Consider the following 19,943-nt stretch of genomic DNA (forward strand, 5'->3'; position numbering starts at 1 on the left):
CACGCAAGAAAATGTCTCATTACACCGTATGTATAATTGTCAGAGACCCTATGAAAGAAGACACCGCTTTCTTGGAGTAATAATCAACCGAAATCTATCATACATCCCTCATATTTCATACATGTAAAAAGAGACTTTCAGCGATTGCTCACGTTCTCGCGTTTCTTGGGGGAAAGTCGTGCGGAGTGTCAGTGCAGTCAGTGATCAAGCTCTACAGCTTATTATTCATTAGATCGCTTCGGTACAGCCTGTCTGCACTTGGAAACATTATAAAAACAAAAATACGAAGTCTACAAAGCCTTCAGGCTCAAGCTCTCCGGACTTGAATTGCCGACATGTGCCTCTACGGCAGCACCCGTACTCATCGCCCAGGAGAATCCATTCACTACCTACCTAATAATTGACGCCCTGAGGACACACTTTCGGTACATCTCCCGGGTTCCCTCTCACCATCTTGCCAGTGTTCCTGTTACCAGGCCGCGTACATCATTCACAAACACCACTGATGTACATCGCGCCATTCTGCCGTCCAAGTTTACACCGCTTCTGGACAGTCCTCTCCACAATAGAGCCTGCACCAACCCCGTGTGCTTCTTTCAATGCCAAGCATCGGGAGAAGGTCGATTTATCGACTAGAGGGCTAAAACAAGTCGCTCTTGAATATTTCCACGAGCACTACGCAAACCGACTGCACGTCTACACCGACGACTCAATAACCCCCGTCAGTTCTTCGAGTTCCGTGGTCATCCCCGCAAGGACTAAAAAAGTAAGAGTTAGGACATTTCACCAGACTTTTTCGACGGGTGCAGAACTAACCGCTCTTCGTGTCGCCGTTGAGCATGTCAGTCAGCACAGTCCCCAGATGTGGTCTATTTTCACTGATTCCGAAGCAGCTCTCCGAGGCTTACAAGCTGCTCTTCGCCGTGGAACAAATGGTCGTGGAAATCCCAGAACTACATCCCTCTGCCATTAATAAAGGCCACAACATTATCTACCAATGGCTACCGGCGCACAGAGGAATAGCGGGCAATCACCGCGCGGACGAGGTCGCACGAATTGTCCGTCATGACGGCGATTGTGTGTCGATCCCCATTTCGAGAGCAGACGCAGCGGCATACAGCAACAAAAATTGATGCGGTTTCATGGTTTCCAAAAAGAACGTCTCGTGAATTTAACGTCGCGAAGTTATACGCAGGCTATCAGAGCATCAACTTTTAAGTTGGTAGAGGCCACAAGGGACGTGTGTGCCTTGGAGAGGGCGCTGTCTAGGATATGCCGCATCATCATCATCATCTCTGGTCACGTGGTCTCGGTGGGCCTTGGCTGGTCACCAATGTTTGGCAGTACTTTCGTTTTTAAAGCGATAGAGTTAAAGGCCCTGTTCTCCAGAAAATCAGGTGTAGGCGTTGTCGACGTCGGCACTGAGAGCGAAAAATCACGGGCATGGCTCTGGCAGGTGATCCCCAAAGAGTAACCTAGTGAGGATCCAGGCTCCAACAACGACCACAGGAAGACAAATGAAGAACCTTGAACATAACTGCAACTATGCGCCAGATATAGCGTCAAACTGTAAGATACAATGATGTAGTTTCCCAGGAATGCGGTGTAATATGGCTGAAAAATTGCACTTAAAAATGCCGCTTTCCTGCAAGGGTCACAAGACATCAAAACCATAAAAGAAAGTGCGTCCATTAGTCGAGTATATGCGGAATTTTCCCTCAGCCACAAATCCACCCCAATCATTCGTAGGCTGCCGCGTTTATTTTTGTTCATATGGTCAAGTTCAGTGTTACTCATTATAAACATCCAATTACGTAAGCAGAATCATCGAAGCCTCATGCATGGCGTCATCATTGTGCTAATCATTTAGCGATCCAGCTGACACTCATCACTCGCCGTAACCTGGGGATAAGTGGCTGCAATTTTTTCCCCTATTTATTTATCACACAACAGCATAGCACAGAAATACAAATGTTGGGGCGCAACGAGAATTATGAAAAGGTTATAAACATTTTTACTCAGAACAACTTTTGTCCGACCAAGCTTGCCTTTTGACGTTCAGGTTTGCTTTCTGGGCACCTATCGAATAGAAGCTGTTCGGAAACCATGGCCCAATTCATTCCTGTTAAAAACACGAAGTAAATATACTGTTCATCTGAGGATTCCCGCAGTGATATGTTGAGATACCTTGCAAAGAAAAAGAAAAAAAAAAAGTCTTGACTCGAATGCACGAGAGACTGCACAAAATTCACACAAAGAATACGAAACGTTTCTGTTTCGGTTCCCACCTTCATTTCTTTCTTTTCACGAGAGCACAACAGACGCGCGCCCTTGCCAGCACGAGCTGCCATCGGTGGAACGAATTCCGGCTTGGGCGCGGGGGTTGCCCTGCAATTCGTCACGCCGCGGATTCGCGGCCGGATTAAGCGGGATTAAGGGACAATCTCAGGTCCCCAAAGGGACCCGAGGCCCGCCCGGATTACGGGTCTCGCCGCGACCCGCCCCTACGGTTCCGCGGCACCTATTTCGCACCTCATTTTCTTTCCTCCTCCTCCTATTGCATTTGCTTGCTGGGAATTCTTTTTGTTTTGTTTTGGGGGTTTATACTTCTTCTTAATTTGATACTGTGAGTCCCATCAGAGACTGACATGAAGGGCTCTGAATGATACATACAACAAACCAGTAAATCGCGCGCTCCCTGATCCTGTCCGTGTTGAAGTAGACAAATCAAAGTATCGTGACGTATAGGTGCGTTGCTGCTGCTTTTCCGTCTAAATTGACACAAAATTACTCGTACGGAACCACAGCAAGATAATTATAACAATCACATTTCACTCTTTTTTTTTTTCGTCCTTCTTCACTCGCTAAAGCGACATGCAGGAGTTTTCGGAGCACGCAAACCTCGAAAAAGCTGCATTTCCTTGCTGCATAGAGGCGCGGCCTGACACTTCAGAGTGGTGCATTGCGGAGGTCGCTCAGAGAATCACGCTTCAATTCGTAACTGCGCTGTCAGCCTGCCAAGATAATAAGCTTATTCGTGACTTCCGCGTTCCGAAGACCCTCTCGCCACCTGCACGCCGCACACAGCTATCGCCGGCGTCGACCACTCTTCCACGGCGGACAATAAGAATGAAATAGAAAGGAAACAAAAAGAATTGTTATTTAAACAGTGGTGCCCCGTTAATATGAACAACTTCGTTCTAGGGCAAAAGTTTCCATAAAGCGAGTCATCCTTGATAAAAAAAAATTCCCAAAAAGATTCTTTATGATTAAGCTCTGCTCCTGTGCACATTGTTCGGCAGCTAGCTGTTGGACTGGCTCTCGCATTCAAGAATGGTGGATTACTGCAAAAAGAAACATGAACGTGAGGAGAGTGACAAAGACGCGACTTCCGAACAAGAGCGCTACTTAGACTGCAGTGCGCTCAGAAACATTGAGGCCCAATAAAGTTTCAGCAAAGGACGCGAGTTTTTACAAACGCCCCGTCAGCTGCGTTGGTCGTCCCGGTTTATAAACCGTTACGGCTCGCGGCAATTGCGGCACTTACACGAGCACTTATCCGGCCTAGCCGCAGGAGAACGGAAAGAGCTTATTCCTTCTGCTTCAGTTTTTTTTTTTTTAATTTATATCCGACAAGTTTGTCGAGCTCCTTTTTTGTTTATTTCCTTTGCCTTTGTCTAAGAATACGCCAAATACGACGGGGTTGAATCTGGTCGAAGCACACAAAGAACACTTCATCAGTGGCCGCTCCCCAGGTGTGTCCCGTAAGCATAACATCTGTTTTGCTTCGTTTTTCTACGTAGTTTTCCTCTGGACACATGACCACTTCAATGCCTTTGCAAGGTAATGAAGAGTTAAAAATTAAATTGGCTCCCTGAACTCCACACAGCACCCCCCTCCCCCATTTCATGCTCCCCATATACTTACCTGCACATCTACAACTAACATCCAGTCAATGACGCGCCTCTCATGTGTTCCCCTGGCTGATAAAATAGCCAAATAGGCCTCGGAATCCAATATGAAGGCTGCGCGCTAACACTGGCACAAGGTTGCCGTGGTTGCACGCTTCTTGAGACGTACCTAAGAAAGAAGTGGCGCATGCCAGTGCGAGTACTCGTGTTTGAAGTCACCGCGACGACGCAGCAGCGCTCGTTTCCTAATGAAAGTGGTGCCATCGCAACGACGAAGACGTTGCGAATTTCGCGAACTACGCGCTAACACTGGCACAAGGTTGCCGTGGTTGCACGCTTCTTTAGACGTACCTAAGAAAGAAGTGGCGAATGCCAGTGCGAGAACTCGTGTTTGAAGTCACCGCGACGACGCAGCAGCGCTCGTTTCCTAATGAAAGTGGTGCCATCGCAACGACGAAGACGTTGCGAATTCCGCGAACTCTTTAGGCGCCCACTCTCGAGGACTGCGAGCGTGCCAGGTACTAAGCAAAACTTGCTACAGAGCTGATGGACCTATATATGTATTAATTTCAGAGTTTCGTACTTCAAAGAAAGAAAGAGAGGCGGAGAATTAGTTACCATTAAAGGTGCACTGAAGAGGAATCTGAACTCGTCTCTTCACCGCGGGAAATTTACACGTTCCGAGCATTCTTAGAAACTTCGAAATTTTGTCCTGTGCGGCCGATTTCCCTCATTTAAATCGGGTTAAACGTTCCGGCTCCCGCCTTTATTTGAACTCGCCGCAGACGGTAGACAGACCCAGTCAGAGGCCAGATAGCCGCAAATTAGGTCCATGGAAATAAAAATACGTGCGGACTCTTTGCTTTCGCCGATCGCTACGTATCACTCCGCCGATGGCAGAGTGGCAAGCCGCCACGGGACTGGCTGAAAGGTTGGTCGACTCCTCCTACAGTCTGCGGCGAGTTCGAAAAAAGACGGGAGCCGGGACGATTAATCCGATTTAAATTATGGAAATCGGCCGTACAGGACAATAATCCGAAGTTTCTAACAATTCTCGGAACATGTAGATCGATTTCCCGCGGTAAGAAGGAGAGTTCAGTAATTACCTTCTGCTCAAAGCACCACCATCCCATTGGAATGAATTCAGCCCAGCGCGCAAACAGGGAGTTTCTTACGGATGCTGCAGGCCCTGGCCACAATACTGGGCATGCTTAGCTTGTTTCGACAGTCTGGGGCACTCTTCGATATTTGACTGCTTTGATATCTCACCTACGCCTCTTCTCTTATTGAGCAAACGAGCATAATATAAAAAAGGGGGACGGGGGGTTACAACAATTGTGAGCCTTTCTTTTCCAGCCTCATTCCATTTGCGCTGCACCTTAATCGCGTGAAAGCTTGGCCTAGTTGCTTGTTATTGTGCAACTATCCTTTGAAGCTAATCCTTAGATTCTGTAAGTATTCTGTAGGTATACTGTGTAGATATTATTCAATAAGCTTGAACTATTATTAAGCCATCTTTGTTGTCTTTACCAGGGCTAAAACTTTCTTCGTCGGTGCGGCTGTCTTTTCATTAGCCGATATGGTTCTAGCTCTCCTCGCGTAACATCTAAACTGCGCTGGATAGAGAAAGAGGAAGTCCGACTCTCCCCATTTGGTTATTCTCACCCGTTTCATTCTTTGCATTTTTGTTACAAAAATCACTCGGCTCGTAAACGAGTCTTATTTTTCTCGCGCACGGAAACAGGCAAGCGATGACGCTCTGTTTTCAACAACGCGGGAAAATCTGTACATACAAGACAACAACAACAGGAAGCTGAGAATAAATTAGCAAGGGTTGGACAAAAAGTGTTTCAGAACCCTCGGGTTTATATGGTGCTGCTGGGATTACAGTCAGAAGGTGCTGACGCTGTGTTCCCGAAAACATTGCGCACACCTGCAAGGACGATTGTCCACACTGTGAAGAACTGAAACCCTAAAGTTAGAGAAAAACATTTAGACGAAAAGCACGAACAAAATTTATAACGAAAAAAAAAAGTAAAGTATGCAGTGGTAAATGAGCAAATATTTTCACACTTCATTCTTTTCCTTTTTTCTTTTCTTTTTTTTCGCCCCATTCCTAAATGTTCTGTGCCAATAACTTCACCCTTTCTTTAAAGTTAGCTGAGCGTTTTAGACTTAGCAACATTGTATAAACGAGTGTGTTCGGTCGTGTTTGTCGGCGTCACGGAGGCCGCATAACTAGTAAGCGAAGTTCGTTTTCGTTCTGTCTCTGTGCAGAGAGCAGAGTTCGACTGGTCACCAGAGACCATCGGAGTGATCGACTCGTCATTCTTCTGGGGATACCTCATCACGCAGGTCCCCGGCGGATTCCTTGCAGCCAAATACCCCGCCAACAGGTACAAAGTCTCCTCCGTTTCCCAGACTGCTCTCTGTAACGCAAGAAAGAAGCCTTCGACTAACTTTGTATACCTGAACCCACCAAGGTGGCTACGTATGAGCTCGTACGGACGTATCAGGCCAAAAAAGTCAGGGCACTCTCTATAAATACACTAACGAAAATTAGCTGAAAACAACAAGCGCGTATCTCTGATATCAATCTGTTGCAGACTTCTCGGGCATAATATATTGTGAATTACTTAAATACCTTGAGTCTAATAACTTTTTCACGCCATAGCACAGCTAGTTGAATTTCATCATTACGTAGCAAATACTGTAGTTTGATTACAACTAAGTATATGCATCGTTTCTGGGGTTCAAAATGCATTTTAACTGTTGACTGTTAAACTTCCATCATTAACCATTAGTAATATCATTCGCAATTGGATAAATAACTATCTAAAACTCCAGGCCCGTTGTGTCGTTCTCAACGATTATAACTCATCTCCTGACCTAGTTGCTTCTGGAGTCCCTCGTCTAATCATCTTTGGGTAGCTACTTTTCGCATTTTACGTTTGCTATTGGCACCTATCGATGCAGGCCAACGTGCATCTGTCCTCCCTGTCTCTTTAAAACAAACACTCAAGGTGTACTCATTCTTCCCAACGACACTAAGAGGAACGCGCATGCATGATGATATAGTTTCAAAATGAAAGCCGTATATTGTTTTGTAGTTTGTTCAGTTTCTAGCTATGTGTTGCAGTCTGCATCGTGTACTATATTATACACTGTATTGTATTGTGTTTGGTTTTAATATTTTATATCGGCAACTAAAAATATTGCACATGTTCTCTCAAACGTCTTCACAGCGCCAAGCGTTCATTCCTTTTTACGTGCTTGCTTTGTGTAGCTTTCGTATTGGATTATCTTTCTTAGTGCAGCTCTCGCAGGTTGTCTTGAAAACATTAATGGCGTTGCTTTGTCAGGACAATGCCTTAGTGGCGGTGCACATTTCGTAGAAATACTATAAAAGTACGTACCACGTGGTTTATTCCATTGCAATGTCCGGCATTATCCGGCTCTGCGAATAACTGTTCCAGTTTCTTGACTGCACGACTTGTTTCTTCACTTATTCGCACAGGGTCTTTGGCACCGCTATAGCTGTGTCAGCGTTTCTCAACATGCTCATTCCTGGAGCGGCCAAGATTGGCTTCACCATGGTCATGATGGTCCGAATTCTCCAGGGTCTGGTTGAGGTGAGTAAATGTTCGTTCTTTTATACGTTTGCTTGTTTCACCAGTCGTTGGAACTTCTTTCTCCTTTCACAATTAGAAAAGCGCCAATATTTGAAGTGACACACACGCACGCACGCACGCACGCACGCACACACACACACACACACACACACACACACGTAGCATGGTACACCGTACCTTTCAATGTACTACAGTCTCAGCCGAAATTTTTCGGGCCACACGGTCTGCTTTCAAGCCGCTTAGTGGACCACTCACGGCACTCTTAAAGACCAATGCGCCTGAAAAGGCTGGGGAGAGGTTGTCTCGCTGCAGAATTGTAATGATTGAATGGTTCTTCGAACACTCCGCTACACAGCTGAAAAGGAAATTTTGTGTACGCAAGACTTATCGGTATACGTTATTACGGGTGTCGCAAGAACGATCGGTGTACGTTATTAACTAATTTCAAAAGGTTCTATCTGCAAGGGCACACCATACTTCGCGAACACCACAATAGCTTTTCACCGAGAGACATACACCACGGAGCGCCAGCTCATACGCAATGCCTCACTCGCCTGCATTAGAGCTACCACGACCACATTCGAAGACGCAATTTAGGCCATAAGCTACGCGAAGGCTCCCGGCATTTGCCGTGTGCTTGCGCAACTCGCAGCCGCTCGGGCGAGCACCGACACCCCCGCGAGACAAGCCCGGCGCATCTCGGCTGCAGCAATCATATCGCTCCTACACGAACACACTCCGTCGCGCTCCCCCCCCCCCCTTTCTGAAAAGGCCGCTCCCTTCCACATCGTCCCCCGCCACAGTTGGGCGATATGGATGCCCGTAGCAATCAGCGCGGACGCCGGTCGCGATGGTTGCCTCGGTCCGCTCCCTGCTACCCCCCCCCCCCCCCCCCCCCCCCCCTCCTTTGCCTTCCGCAGGCACTGGCCCAGTCTTCGGGGAGCATGCCCGATCGCATCAGGGAAATGGTTGTTCCGGACGCCGAATAACTCGCACAGGCGGCGGCTGGCAGGAGCAGTGGCCTTATCGAGATGTTTGCGTAATCGCGCAAATAAGCAGGACGCTGCTCGCGCCGGGGTCGCCATAACGGCGGCAGCGTTATTCATCGACGCGGTAACTGCGTCTGGACACAGTCGTGGTCGTCTTCTGAGCGATCACTCAGTGGTACTTGCGAGAGATGTGAAAATATGGCTGCTTGAGGAGGCAGAAACAGCTTCTCATGCAAATGTGAGACGCAAGTATGCGAGTGGCATTTCCCGCCCGTACGGCCAGCGTTTAGAAGAGACCCTCGCACGTGGTAGCTGATACTTCACCGACCGATTCATTTGCGTCGCGTAGCGTGTAACGTGGTTTCTGTACAAACATGAAGGTAGCTATCGAAAGCTTAGCGCGATTTTCCGTATACTCGCCGTCCAGTCAGTGGCTGGCTCGTCCATCTCTTTGAATGACGACAACAACCGCGTATACCAGGTGTATCAGGGAAGGCTCAAAGTAATTCTCAAGATAGGTTTTCTTTCTAGGTGAAAATATGGTTTTTCAGCATAGTGCTACCAGTGTTACTGGGCACCAGACAACCGGTGAATCGTTTTAAGCAGTAAGCTGGTTAACTAATTTTTAATCATTAACTTTTCAACTATTAGAGTTAGGCGTCTAGTAGCAAGAGAGATTAGTAGTTGGTCGTTAGTAATGGCCATATCAGTATTTAGAATTTCTAAAACTCGATTACCATTAGCTTATTGGCTCGACAAAATTTGGCTTTTTCGACTAGTTAGATACACGGAAGGGTTGCTTTGCCTACATGCTTTCAAAAACGCGTGTATTTTTGCACCATGGAGCCAAATTTTGTCGAGCCACCGCGGCGAGGGTAACCGTGTATTTGAAATTCTAGAAACTGGCATGGCTATTACTAACGAGCGGCTACAAATCTCTAATTTGCTACCAGCTGCCTGAATGTGACAGTTAAGAAGTTAATTATCAGAAATTAGTTAACCATCTTACTACTTAAAACCATTCACCGGTTATCTGGTGTCCGCCAAAATTGGCAATACTATGTAGCAAAAGCCATATTTTTACCACAGAAAGCCTATTTTTGAAAATTACTTAGTCTTCCCTGAAACACGTGGTACAGTATGCAGCCTCAGTTCAGTTCCGGCGGTGAAAGCAAGGCAATCGCTTCTCTCCCGATGTCGCCATGTGTCGCAGCAGTTTCTGTTGATGGGCGCACTGGAGCTTGTTAGTGGAAATATTATTTCGGCCCTGCGTCCCACCGGGTTGTTAGGGAAGGTTGCGTTAGTGAAGCACGCCTGCTGCCAGTGGCAACGCAGCGTTGAATTAGCAGGCTCTAAAAATTCGCACGTGCAGCTCAGGAAGTTGGTGAAGATATTCTTCGCCCTGTCCGCCGTGACATCGCTCCGTCTCTTTCCGGCGCAGGGCGTCACGTATCCGGCGTGTCACGGCATCTGGAGACACTGGGCGCCACCCTTGGAGAGGAGTCGACTAGCCACGTTAGCCTTCTGTGGTGAGCGCCGGTTTTCTTCTCTCCTACTTTCTTTTTTTCTTTTTTAGGAGCAGCGCTTCCGGCACATAATGGCATTTTTAAACATGTTCAACTACAACTGCGTGCAAAACAACCTGGCCATAACGGGTATAACAAAACAACATGCTGAAGGTTAGCTTCAAATGCGAATTTGCATTGAAACAATGTCTCTGCGCAAAGCAACGGATAATCATTCGCTTTTTCTGCTGTTTTAGTATGCAGATATCAAAACCGTGACAATCCAGTGAAGCGCGAAACACAGCACAGGATAATGGTATCGGTGCTCGTCAGCTCTTACAGCAATGATTTGTTAATTATATGTTTATAAATGTAGCGATTTTGTACACTGCCCTTATGCCCGATCGTTTTCGAACTGACGCCTACAGTCGGCCGCGATTAGAACTCACGCCGAGCAACAACCGCTAAACGGTTTCACACGTAGATTATTTCCATTTGGCTAATTTATGCAATCGTCCCTTAGAAGATGCGTATGCTAAACTTCCCCTTCTTGTATAAATAAAAGGTTTCTCTATATGGCAATCATAGCATCAAAAAAACAGTACAGAGGAAGATGTAGCGAGTGAGCGCTGCAACCTTCGTATCCTCAAGTGTCTAAAGACAAGAAAGAACAGTCAGTGACTGCCACGCAGAGCAAACTTCTTTTTTGCACACACAAAAAAAGAAAAGGCTGAGAGGTCTAGAAACGCGGTCATCGCTCCGATGAGATTAGTAAACCACGGGCTTGCATGGTAGCGAGAACATTTACTTCTGTTTTGCGTTTCCCAAGGTCACGTTCTATAGGCCAAGTGCGACGTTCTCCACTAAGGAACGCCACTCATCATTCTTCTTCTTCCCTCTTCCAGGCTCATACGCTGGCGCCGTCGTCGGTATGCCTCTTTCGGGCATCCTAACCGACTACGTAGGGTGGCAGGCCTGCTTCTATTTCTACGGTGAGTGTACTCCACGGTGCAGACACCCATCATTTATTGGGCAGTGGTGTTTTCCACTGGCACTGCTTTTCAGCGATAGAGCACCTATTATATCCTAATTTTATTTCATTTTTCTTACTGTGTCGTTCGTCATTATTAGCTGAAGCAACGCCCGGATATCCCTGCAACCTGGCACTCGGCACCGCAGAAGATAGGATTGAAATAGTATCTCCTACAAGAGAACTAATAGTTGAATTATGCTGACTATGGTTGCCTCCTCAGTATGCGGCCGGTTCCGCCAGGGTCAAATTTTTTTTTGCTCCAATGGCATTAGCGTCCTGTGGTGCTTTTTGAGGAAGTAAGCACTACGACAAAAGCGGTCATCTGATATTAGAAGCGGCATTGTAAATTACCCATCACGGTCAAATATAACTCGCAGAAAAAAACTTATCGTGAAGCTGACCAGTGCTAGTATTTTTGGAGAGGACAAAGCTAGCCGTGCTTCTCGGTTAGACGGCAATCGTAACAAGGTTAAATATACTGCACTGCAAAACAGTAGACATCGTCAGTTTCAGTATAAGCGGTGCATCTGGACTCCCTGATAAAAGGTTTTTCAGAAATTCGCATTTAATAAAATAAGCACAAAGGAACGATGCACGCGACCTTTCTATTTAGGGCAGCTTCCAGAATTTGGGAAATAAACAAAAGAACATTATTCAAAAGTGTGGAAAATTGGGCGAGTTGGTACGGATCCATGTCATCGAGGCACCACAAGGACGAGAACGGAGACGTAGAACAATATTCTTTTACTTATGAAGCACTGAAGCTCTTTTGAGTCTGAAGTTCTACATCTGGGCTCTGCCACTGCCTCTTTCTTTAGTGTAGTCACGGTTGAACTCATAATTGTGGAATACGCACGGGAGGGAGGTAATAGTTTACTGGATAACATTAGGAGTTGTATCTGTTGCTTCAACCTGCGATACGCCGGCGCTGCACGCTGGGGAAACGTCTCAGCCTGAGTAAATAAAAGCAAGCGCAACTGTAAAGCGCTGCGTAAAATGCGTCTTAAAACCGCAGCTACAACCCAAGCTACGGCTGAAGCTATAAAATTCTCAGTATCCTTCGTTACGGAATGCATTCTACACACAAAAAAATAGCACATCCGTGATAGCCGGCTTTCCATTTCTTCAGAAAATGTGGTCGTCATTCAAAGCAAAGCAAAGCACACATTGCCTTCAACAGCTCAAAAGCATCTGTGGTGCCTGAATACTTTACGCCTTAGTGCAAATTTATTACGGGTCGAGGATCCATTCCCAACATGGTGGCGCCACTGGTAGCGCGTGGAAGTCTAGCAGTCGGTTCTGCGCATGCGCGGGAGCACCCATCACGAATGCGCAGACGGTCTCCTTGCTCGAAGTTTTACTAAGTGCAAGACTGGGTCCGAATTGTCGGTCCGCATCAGCTACTTAAATCACGATTCTAAGGAAGTTCTGTGGCACGCAGGCGTGTTCGGCGTGACGTGGTACGTGTTCTGGCTGTGGCTTTCCTTCGAGAAGCCGAGCAGGCATCCGACCATCAGCCAGGCGGAGCTGATCTACATAGAGAACAGCCTCGGAAACGTCGTCCAGACTGCGCCAACGGTGAGTCTCAGCGTACTGACCGGAACTTGCGCCAGCCACTTTCAGCCACTCTCGGGGCTCGCTGGCAACATTGGGGTTCGCTGGAAATGTCGCTTGGAATCAGCTATTTCAAGCTCGGCGCTGGCCGTTGTTGACAGTGAAGAAGTCTTATACTGAATTTACTTGTGTGGATCCAAAATCGGAGATCCTTGATCGCACCAGTTGCGAAGTCCGGCATTCTGATTTGTCGAAAGCTTGAATGTTACTCGACTGTCACGCCACATTCGGCATCCAGACGAACTGCTCAGAGCTGCTCAAAACGCCGTCATGATTGAGAGAGTGCGCCACCATAGTTGAGTGAGCAGCCCATAGACGGAGACTCCGTCTGCTCACCTTCAGAATCTAGCCGCTGGTCACGGCCTGATTCTGATGCGGAGTTTCATAACTTGTTTAATAAGAAACTCTCTGATCAAATGTGACGTCATTCATGATTGTGGCTGCGTCTTCATTTGTGCCTTCATGCGGGAAGCTTAGGTTTGCGAATGGCCGGTGTCCTGCAATTGCGTCGCCGTTTCTCACGACTGGCCATCGTAAAAATTCTCAAGTATGAGCGAACCATTCTTTAAATGAGCACATCGTGAATTCAGTCCCACTTTTCTTTCCTGTTTGGCTTGTTTTGTCTTTACTGTAAGCTTCCATTTCCGCGCGAGGAATTTGGAAGAGGTGGGGAGGGGACATTGTGATAAACCATTATTTGTTCTATGATCTGCGCTGTATAGGAGACAGACCAGCCATTACAACGGCCTCTTTTGCGCCTGTATTCTCACGCATTCGTGTTTTGAGTTGCCCGAATATGTTGTTTATTTCATTATATGTATTTTTGTTAATGCTATGTCATGCATTCAAGTAAATAAAGAACATGAACTAGATAACACACGCAGTTACGTATTTGCGATTGATATCTACAGAAGAGGTAAGTTCAAGAACCGAAAACGGAGCGTGAGCGCTGAGCGCTGAGATAGTAGCGCAAAAACTACTCCCAACGGGCACTGAAATGCCAATGGACGTCCGCAGGACATCCCAAACATCCCTAGGACGTTCAAGGGAGTTTTAGTGATCATTGGGCTTGACCGACTGGGGCTGGACATCATCAAGTAGCTTCGAGGAGTGCCGAAACGTTCTTCCTGGCTCATGCCTGCGTTTCCGTGCGTCTATTTATAGTCGATCCGCCGTGGTTTCTGTTGCGTCGGGAATGCATATATTTTGTCGTCGGAAACTGAGAGTCCACAAAGGCCGACATTCATGTTTAAGAGAAGACGAGGACACGTTGGCCAGGATACCTTGGCTAAAAACGGTGAGGTGCGGTACGCTGATACGTGAGTGGTCGACGTTACGTGTATTACCCGCGTTGAGCTGGGCGTTCGTTAGATTCCAGCAAATTAGCAGAGCCGATCGGACAGGGCAAGACAAAACGAGAGAGCCCAAAAAGAGTTTCAGTAGTTGTTGAAGCCAGAAATAAGGCGGTTCATGAACCTACATTGTACATTTTTGTGTCTCGGTTTGTTCCGGGGGGGGGTCTCGTTTCAAAGCGGTAAACAAACAGCTGAAACTGAAACGCTGCTGAAGCCATTGAAAATGAAAAACACACCTTTTTCGGGCTGGTAATCTCAGTTTAAATGAACTAACTCGTTCAGTACCAAGCTAGCATTGAGGGAAGGCGTGGAGAACGCTGCTTGCGATAGGGAAAAGATTCCTGGGCATAGTTTTCTGCTAAGCCTCGCAAGGACTTTTTTTTTGACAACTTTCAGACGGGATGAAACGTACTATCAGCAAGAAATGAACGCGAACAAGACAACCGAACCACGGACTGCAAAATACGCGGCTCTTTGCCGCGGTGAGCTCTATACTAGCTCCTACTATATTTATTTTGAAGGCGCGAAGACTTTTCTTTAGATGTGCTATTCAACCTCGCTTGTATTTCTAATCCAGGAGCTAATATGTTGTTGTTTTTGTGTTGCCACGTCACTTTTCTTGTTCGCGTTTCATTCGTTGCTGATAGTACCTGCGAATTGTGCTGAATGATTTCTCGACACGTTGTGTTTGTTCGATTAAGAAAAATCTTAGTTCCCTTCACTCAGAACACACAGAAGCATAGAAGAAAGAGTCATTCTTTCTCTTCAACAGGCGCGTTTTGTCACGCTCCGGACAGAGCATGCACACTCACACAGCTCCCAACCGCAGAGCTCTGTGCCGCCACTTTTCACTCGAGGGATACGCGGCATCTCATATTCCTTGCCCTGATATACAAGCCCGTTACATAATGCGCGCGACTCAGACCCTTGCAGACACTGACATACCGAATAAACAAAAAGTAAGATGAATGAAATAAAGCAACTCCGTCCGAACCGCCGAATAATCTCCTCACACGCCGCGGTGGCACGATGAGGAAGGGAGAGGCGGATGGCGTTGCGGCGCCGCGGTTATAACGTGTCACTCTTTCTCAAAGCAGGCCCCCCATCCATTCATCCATCCCCCTCCTCTACGGCCGTCGTCTTTTCTCACTTCGTCATTCTTACATCATGTAGCTGCTAGTACCGCACGCTGTCACCATTACACTCGTTGCCAAAAGCCTGCACCGTTACGGTACAAACCTCCGCAGCCCCCCACCGGTCCAAGACTCAAGAAAAAAAAAAGGAAGTGATGTATTGCATCGGACAAAAATCTACGAAGGGCCTACGTATAGAGTAGATGCAAGCATAAAATTGGGGATGTTGAATAAGTTAGATAGCAAGCTTAAAAGTAAGAAGCCGAGCTCCAAGGCAGGGCCTAGAAACGCAAGAAGCAATAAATATTGCGGCGAAAAATTACACCAAGGATGCACTTTTTCTTTTCTTTCTCACAGAGAGGTGAGCCGAATCCCAGAGCGGGCAAAATAAAGTTAAATAAAAAAATACCCGTTCAAGAAGTATACCTGCATAAGCGGTTCGCGTAATAAAGAATACACCAGAGAGTCAAAGATGAAAGAGCGTCGCCGCTAGCTGACGCGAGTTCTCCCTCTGAGTGCATTTTTTTCTTCTTCTCGACGTCCCGAACTGCCTCTGAGAAGCGTCTCGGGCTTTGGGGAGGCTGGAGGAGGCTTTGATCCGGTCTTTGCACTCGGCGAGCGACAGTCGACGCGCGACGCTATACGCGCGGGACGACCGCTGCGTCACACACATAGAGAGACGCACAGAGAAGGGACGGGAGCGCCCGCCGTCGAGCGAGGCGGGCTGACGTCGCAAAGCGAGCGACGACGAGAAGCCACCTAAAAGCCTCCATTGGCCGCCCAACGCTCTCCTCCGAGTCGGCAGCCCCCCCCCCTCTTCTCGCTTTCTGCCTCATCCCGACTGAGACTACTAGCTGGCTGTCTCGCCGCAGCCTTTTTCGCCCTGCACTTTTTTTCCCCCTTTTCTTTCGGCACTTTTTTTTTTTTTTACAAGACGCTCGTAAGGTTATTACTTTCCCGTTTCGCCGCGCTCTGTCTTGCTTGGCCGGACTCGCTTCGATGCGCATCTTTCAGTCCTCCGTTCCGACCCCTCCCACCCCCACCCACTTTGTTTTTGTTGTTGTTGATGTCGCCTCTCGGTCTCAGCAGGTCGTCCGTCCTCGTTTTGGAAGCGTGGCGGCATCATCCGACCCAACGATGAAATATTGCCGAGTTGGCGGCTGTATAAGCGCTGCCTTCGGCTACGTCGCCTGGTTCGGGGCGTCGCGTGGCAGCTTCTCTCGGAGTTTTTTTTTTCTTTTTCCCTGCACCTGCTTTGTCCGTTGTCGGTCATTTCAGGGTCTTTTTTGAGAGACGAGAGGCGCGCTCCTCAGGCTTCTTTGGTGCGCGTGAGCGAGACACCGCTAGTTCGGAGCGATGTAGTGAATCGAGAGCTGTAAGGTGTGATTAACATATCTTTCTCCATCTTAGAGGCCCGTGTACTGTGCGATGTCAGTGCACGTTAAAGAACCCCAGGTGGTCGAAATTTCCGGAGCCCTCCACTATAGCGTCCCTCATAGCCTGAGTCGCTTTGGGACGTTAAACCCCATAAACCAAACCAAACCATCTTGTGATCAGTGATCAGTGCTGGAAAGCGTTGCGGACATTACTAGTAGAATTCAAAGCGACTGTGTGGGCGATCAGTCGTTTGGTTCAATAATATTGCACCAAACGACCGATACTGAGCTACAAAATTAGAAATAAAGAGTTCGGAACATGCTGCGATGTTTCGTGTTTGTCCTCGTGAGTGAAGTTCTGAGAAGAGCACGATGCGAACTGATAGATAAGAAAACGGCTGCAAGGAAACAAATTTTGAGAATGCGTGTTACTAGTTATATCGAGTTAGGAACTTTTCGGGTTCCTAGTAATATAGAAAACGAAATATTCGGCCATTCACAGTAATTTCCTGTCGAAATCGATTGTTTTGCTGAGAGAGATAAAAGGTTTTGTCTAGAGTGCCCCAGAACTATTATACAGCTGCACGGAAATTTTCTGTACAAATTTGCAACAAAAGAACATTGCAGTAATCACCAGCGTTTTCGTTTAATGCACTCGACGGATTATTCACCGTTATTACAGCGCTCAAATATCGCTTTAAGATGACAAAACGAGTACTGTACTTCCGAAACCTAATTAGAAATTGCTGCTGTTGCATGATGGAAATATAAAGCGCAAAAACAGACGAGGACGCAAGGTATACCAGCAATATGCGTTGTGAGGTTAGTTGGTTCATTCTCAGAATTCTTTTTTGCGACACAATAAGACAAGGGAGACAGGACGGAGCGCTCCGTCCTGTCTCCCTTGTCTTATTGTGTCGTCTTTGTCTGCGCAAAAAAGTATTCTGAGGACACAAGGAAGACACATGGAACACACGAGCGCTGACTTGCAACCGTGTGTTCCATGTGTCTTGCTTGTGTCCTCGTCTGTTTTTGCGCCGTACATTTCCATCATGAATCACCAACATGCCCAGACTGCCACCTTCCTGCTCTTGCACTTTTGTGCACAAAGTTCTTGTTTTCCTGCAAATAAATTGGGGGAACCAAGAAAGGTGGCAAAATATAGGTTTTCAAAGTTATCAAACTATAATTAAACAAAAATAAACGGTAAGCCGGTATGAAAAATTGAGCAGAAACAAGTAAACGAAACCGACAACTATACACTACTCGCATTATAGCCGCAGTCATTCGTCCTCAGCTGACCCGCGGCTGAAAAACGCCAGAATGCACTAATTCTTTCTTTTCCACCCATGTGCTTCAATGACTGAGTAAGAAGCAACTGAATCTTGTCTTACCCACTGCACTGAACTATTATGCAGCTTTCCACCAGTTCAGTGGTACCGGAAAGTCTTGCTTCGTTGTACCGTTCGTTCTTTCTTATGAGGCGTACGCGCTTCACCCAGAAAATGTTGCCAAGCGGCCTCTCACTTGACATCAATGAGCGCGCAGCGTTTATAGCCGTAGTGCATGCAACCCCACCAAATTCCCCCCCCCCCCCCCCCCTTCCCATCTCTGGCACGGATCGATGAAATAACCCTTTCTTTCGGCCTAAGCCTGCGTAGCTCGGGAAACTTCACACCACCCACGCACGAGCCGTCCTGCCCAGAGTGCGTGTTTTTCCACGACTCTTACTAGGAAGCTTACTTTTCTTGTGGCCTGCGCAGTGTCGCTATAGCTCGTTGCCCGTTCACTGTACGTAGGCGGCCAACGTGGTGTGCACCAGTAAACAAAGTTTGATCGCTTTTTTTTTTCTACAGGTAAAAAAGGGGGAGGGGTACAAGGGTACGCTATAAGATTAACGGGTGAAGTAAATGTGAGAACACCGAACTCCGCAGCGGCATTCGCAAAACAAGATGGACTTTGTCGTGCCCCGGTCTTTAAGTTTGAGTGCAAGGACAAACGATCACTGCAACTTCTATTCGGCAGCAACTTAGCAAGGAAGTTTTAAATACGTGTAGGCGGCGTCGACCAAGTTTCAGTCTACATTCAACATAGGGTTGGCTTTCTAAGTAAGAAGAGCTGCCGTTTTCGGAAATACGTTAGTGAGGTGAATGCATACACAAAAATTTATTTGAACTTGAACTGGAAACGGAAATTAAGGATATTTGAAAATGCAGCAGTGTTATGCTGGAAACTGAAGCGAGGCTCAAAAACCTGCGTAGGTTCTCCAATATAAATGTCAATGAAAAAAAAGTAGTCAACCAGTTTATTACTGACTTTGAATTTTTTTTCTTTTTCTGCCTTTCTCTCTTCCCGCCCCCCCCCCCCCCCCCCCTTTTCTTTCGGATCGTATATACAGTACGTATCCCATAAGTTGAGCGAACACGTAAAAAAAGAAAACTTGTAGGGGCACGTTGCGGTACAAAAATGAACCGGCTGTTTCTGAACCCCATCTAAACTTTCACGATACGCTCTGGGGCCTAAAACGAATATGACACGTTTTGAGTAACTAATCCTACCTAATGCACTAATTAGGTGACATTTAAAAAATAATCTGAGCTGCGCCATGTAACGGCAAACAATACGCCGTTGGTTTCCGACATCTGCGGTGAGCTACTTTTTTTTTTAAGCCTTAGTCCTAGTTCAGTGAAACACCCTGCACATAACGCGAGAATAAAAGAAAGGCAGGATACTTAATAAGGCATTATGCCTGGTTAAACCGCCGCGTTAACCCGACGTTGCACCGGTAGGTTCACGCTCGCATCTCGTCCATGTGATACGTCGTTGTAGCAAGAATCTGCGCATAAAATGTGCAGAAATAGAGACAGTACAACGTCGCTCGCACACACGTCAGAGCCGATGGCAAAGCGACTGTTGCTGTGACCGCACCACTCCGGAAGGCGGCCTGTGTAGAGACGGAGCTTTCGAGTCAACACGGCGCGCCGAGGGAGGCCATGATTTATGCAACGGTTCTTTCGATTCGTACTCGTCGGGTAGTCGCGGAGGTCTCAGTTCCACGATTGCGACTGCCGCCACTCCCTCCCCATAGAACCCGGACCTCTCTCTCTCTCTTTCCCTCATGCAGTCTTCCTTTCCCTCTTTTGCCTGCCTTTCTCTCTCCCTACATCCTTGCTTTATTTTTTTTATTTTCCCCATGCACCTCTGCTACAGCTTAGCAAATACCTCCGCCGAAGCACACGCCATCGGATCTCGCTCGTGGATTGCTAGAGCCAATAAGCGTCAGTATGAAAAGCTGTAGTCAAAAATAAATAATAAAAAAAGAATATGCTCAAAAACCAGCGCACACTTGTCCGAAGGCATCAAATATTGAAAGCAGGAACCCCCTCACTCCCGTT

General features: G+C 47.1%; 1 protein-coding gene across 2 annotated transcripts in view; it reads left to right on the forward strand.

Moving 5' to 3' along the window:
- Positions 1-19,943, forward strand: part of LOC149371384 (vesicular glutamate transporter 1-like) — a 201,413-nt gene that overhangs the window by 159,063 nt on the left and 22,407 nt on the right. For both annotated transcript variants that reach the window (XM_089565625.1, XM_089565624.1), the window contains exons 4-8: positions 6,189-6,307; positions 7,429-7,543; positions 9,974-10,061; positions 10,943-11,029; positions 12,512-12,648. In XM_089565625.1, coding sequence (XP_089421751.1) covers positions 6,189-6,307; positions 7,429-7,543; positions 9,974-10,061; positions 10,943-11,029; positions 12,512-12,648 — 546 coding nt within the window. The remainder of the gene's footprint in view (positions 1-6,188; positions 6,308-7,428; positions 7,544-9,973; positions 10,062-10,942; positions 11,030-12,511; positions 12,649-19,943) is intronic.

This window comes from Amblyomma mixtum, chromosome 1, assembly GCF_055824585.1.
Source record: "Amblyomma mixtum isolate Tamu chromosome 1, ASM5582458v1, whole genome shotgun sequence".
In the NCBI taxonomy this organism is placed as follows: domain Eukaryota; kingdom Metazoa; phylum Arthropoda; class Arachnida; order Ixodida; family Ixodidae; genus Amblyomma; species Amblyomma mixtum.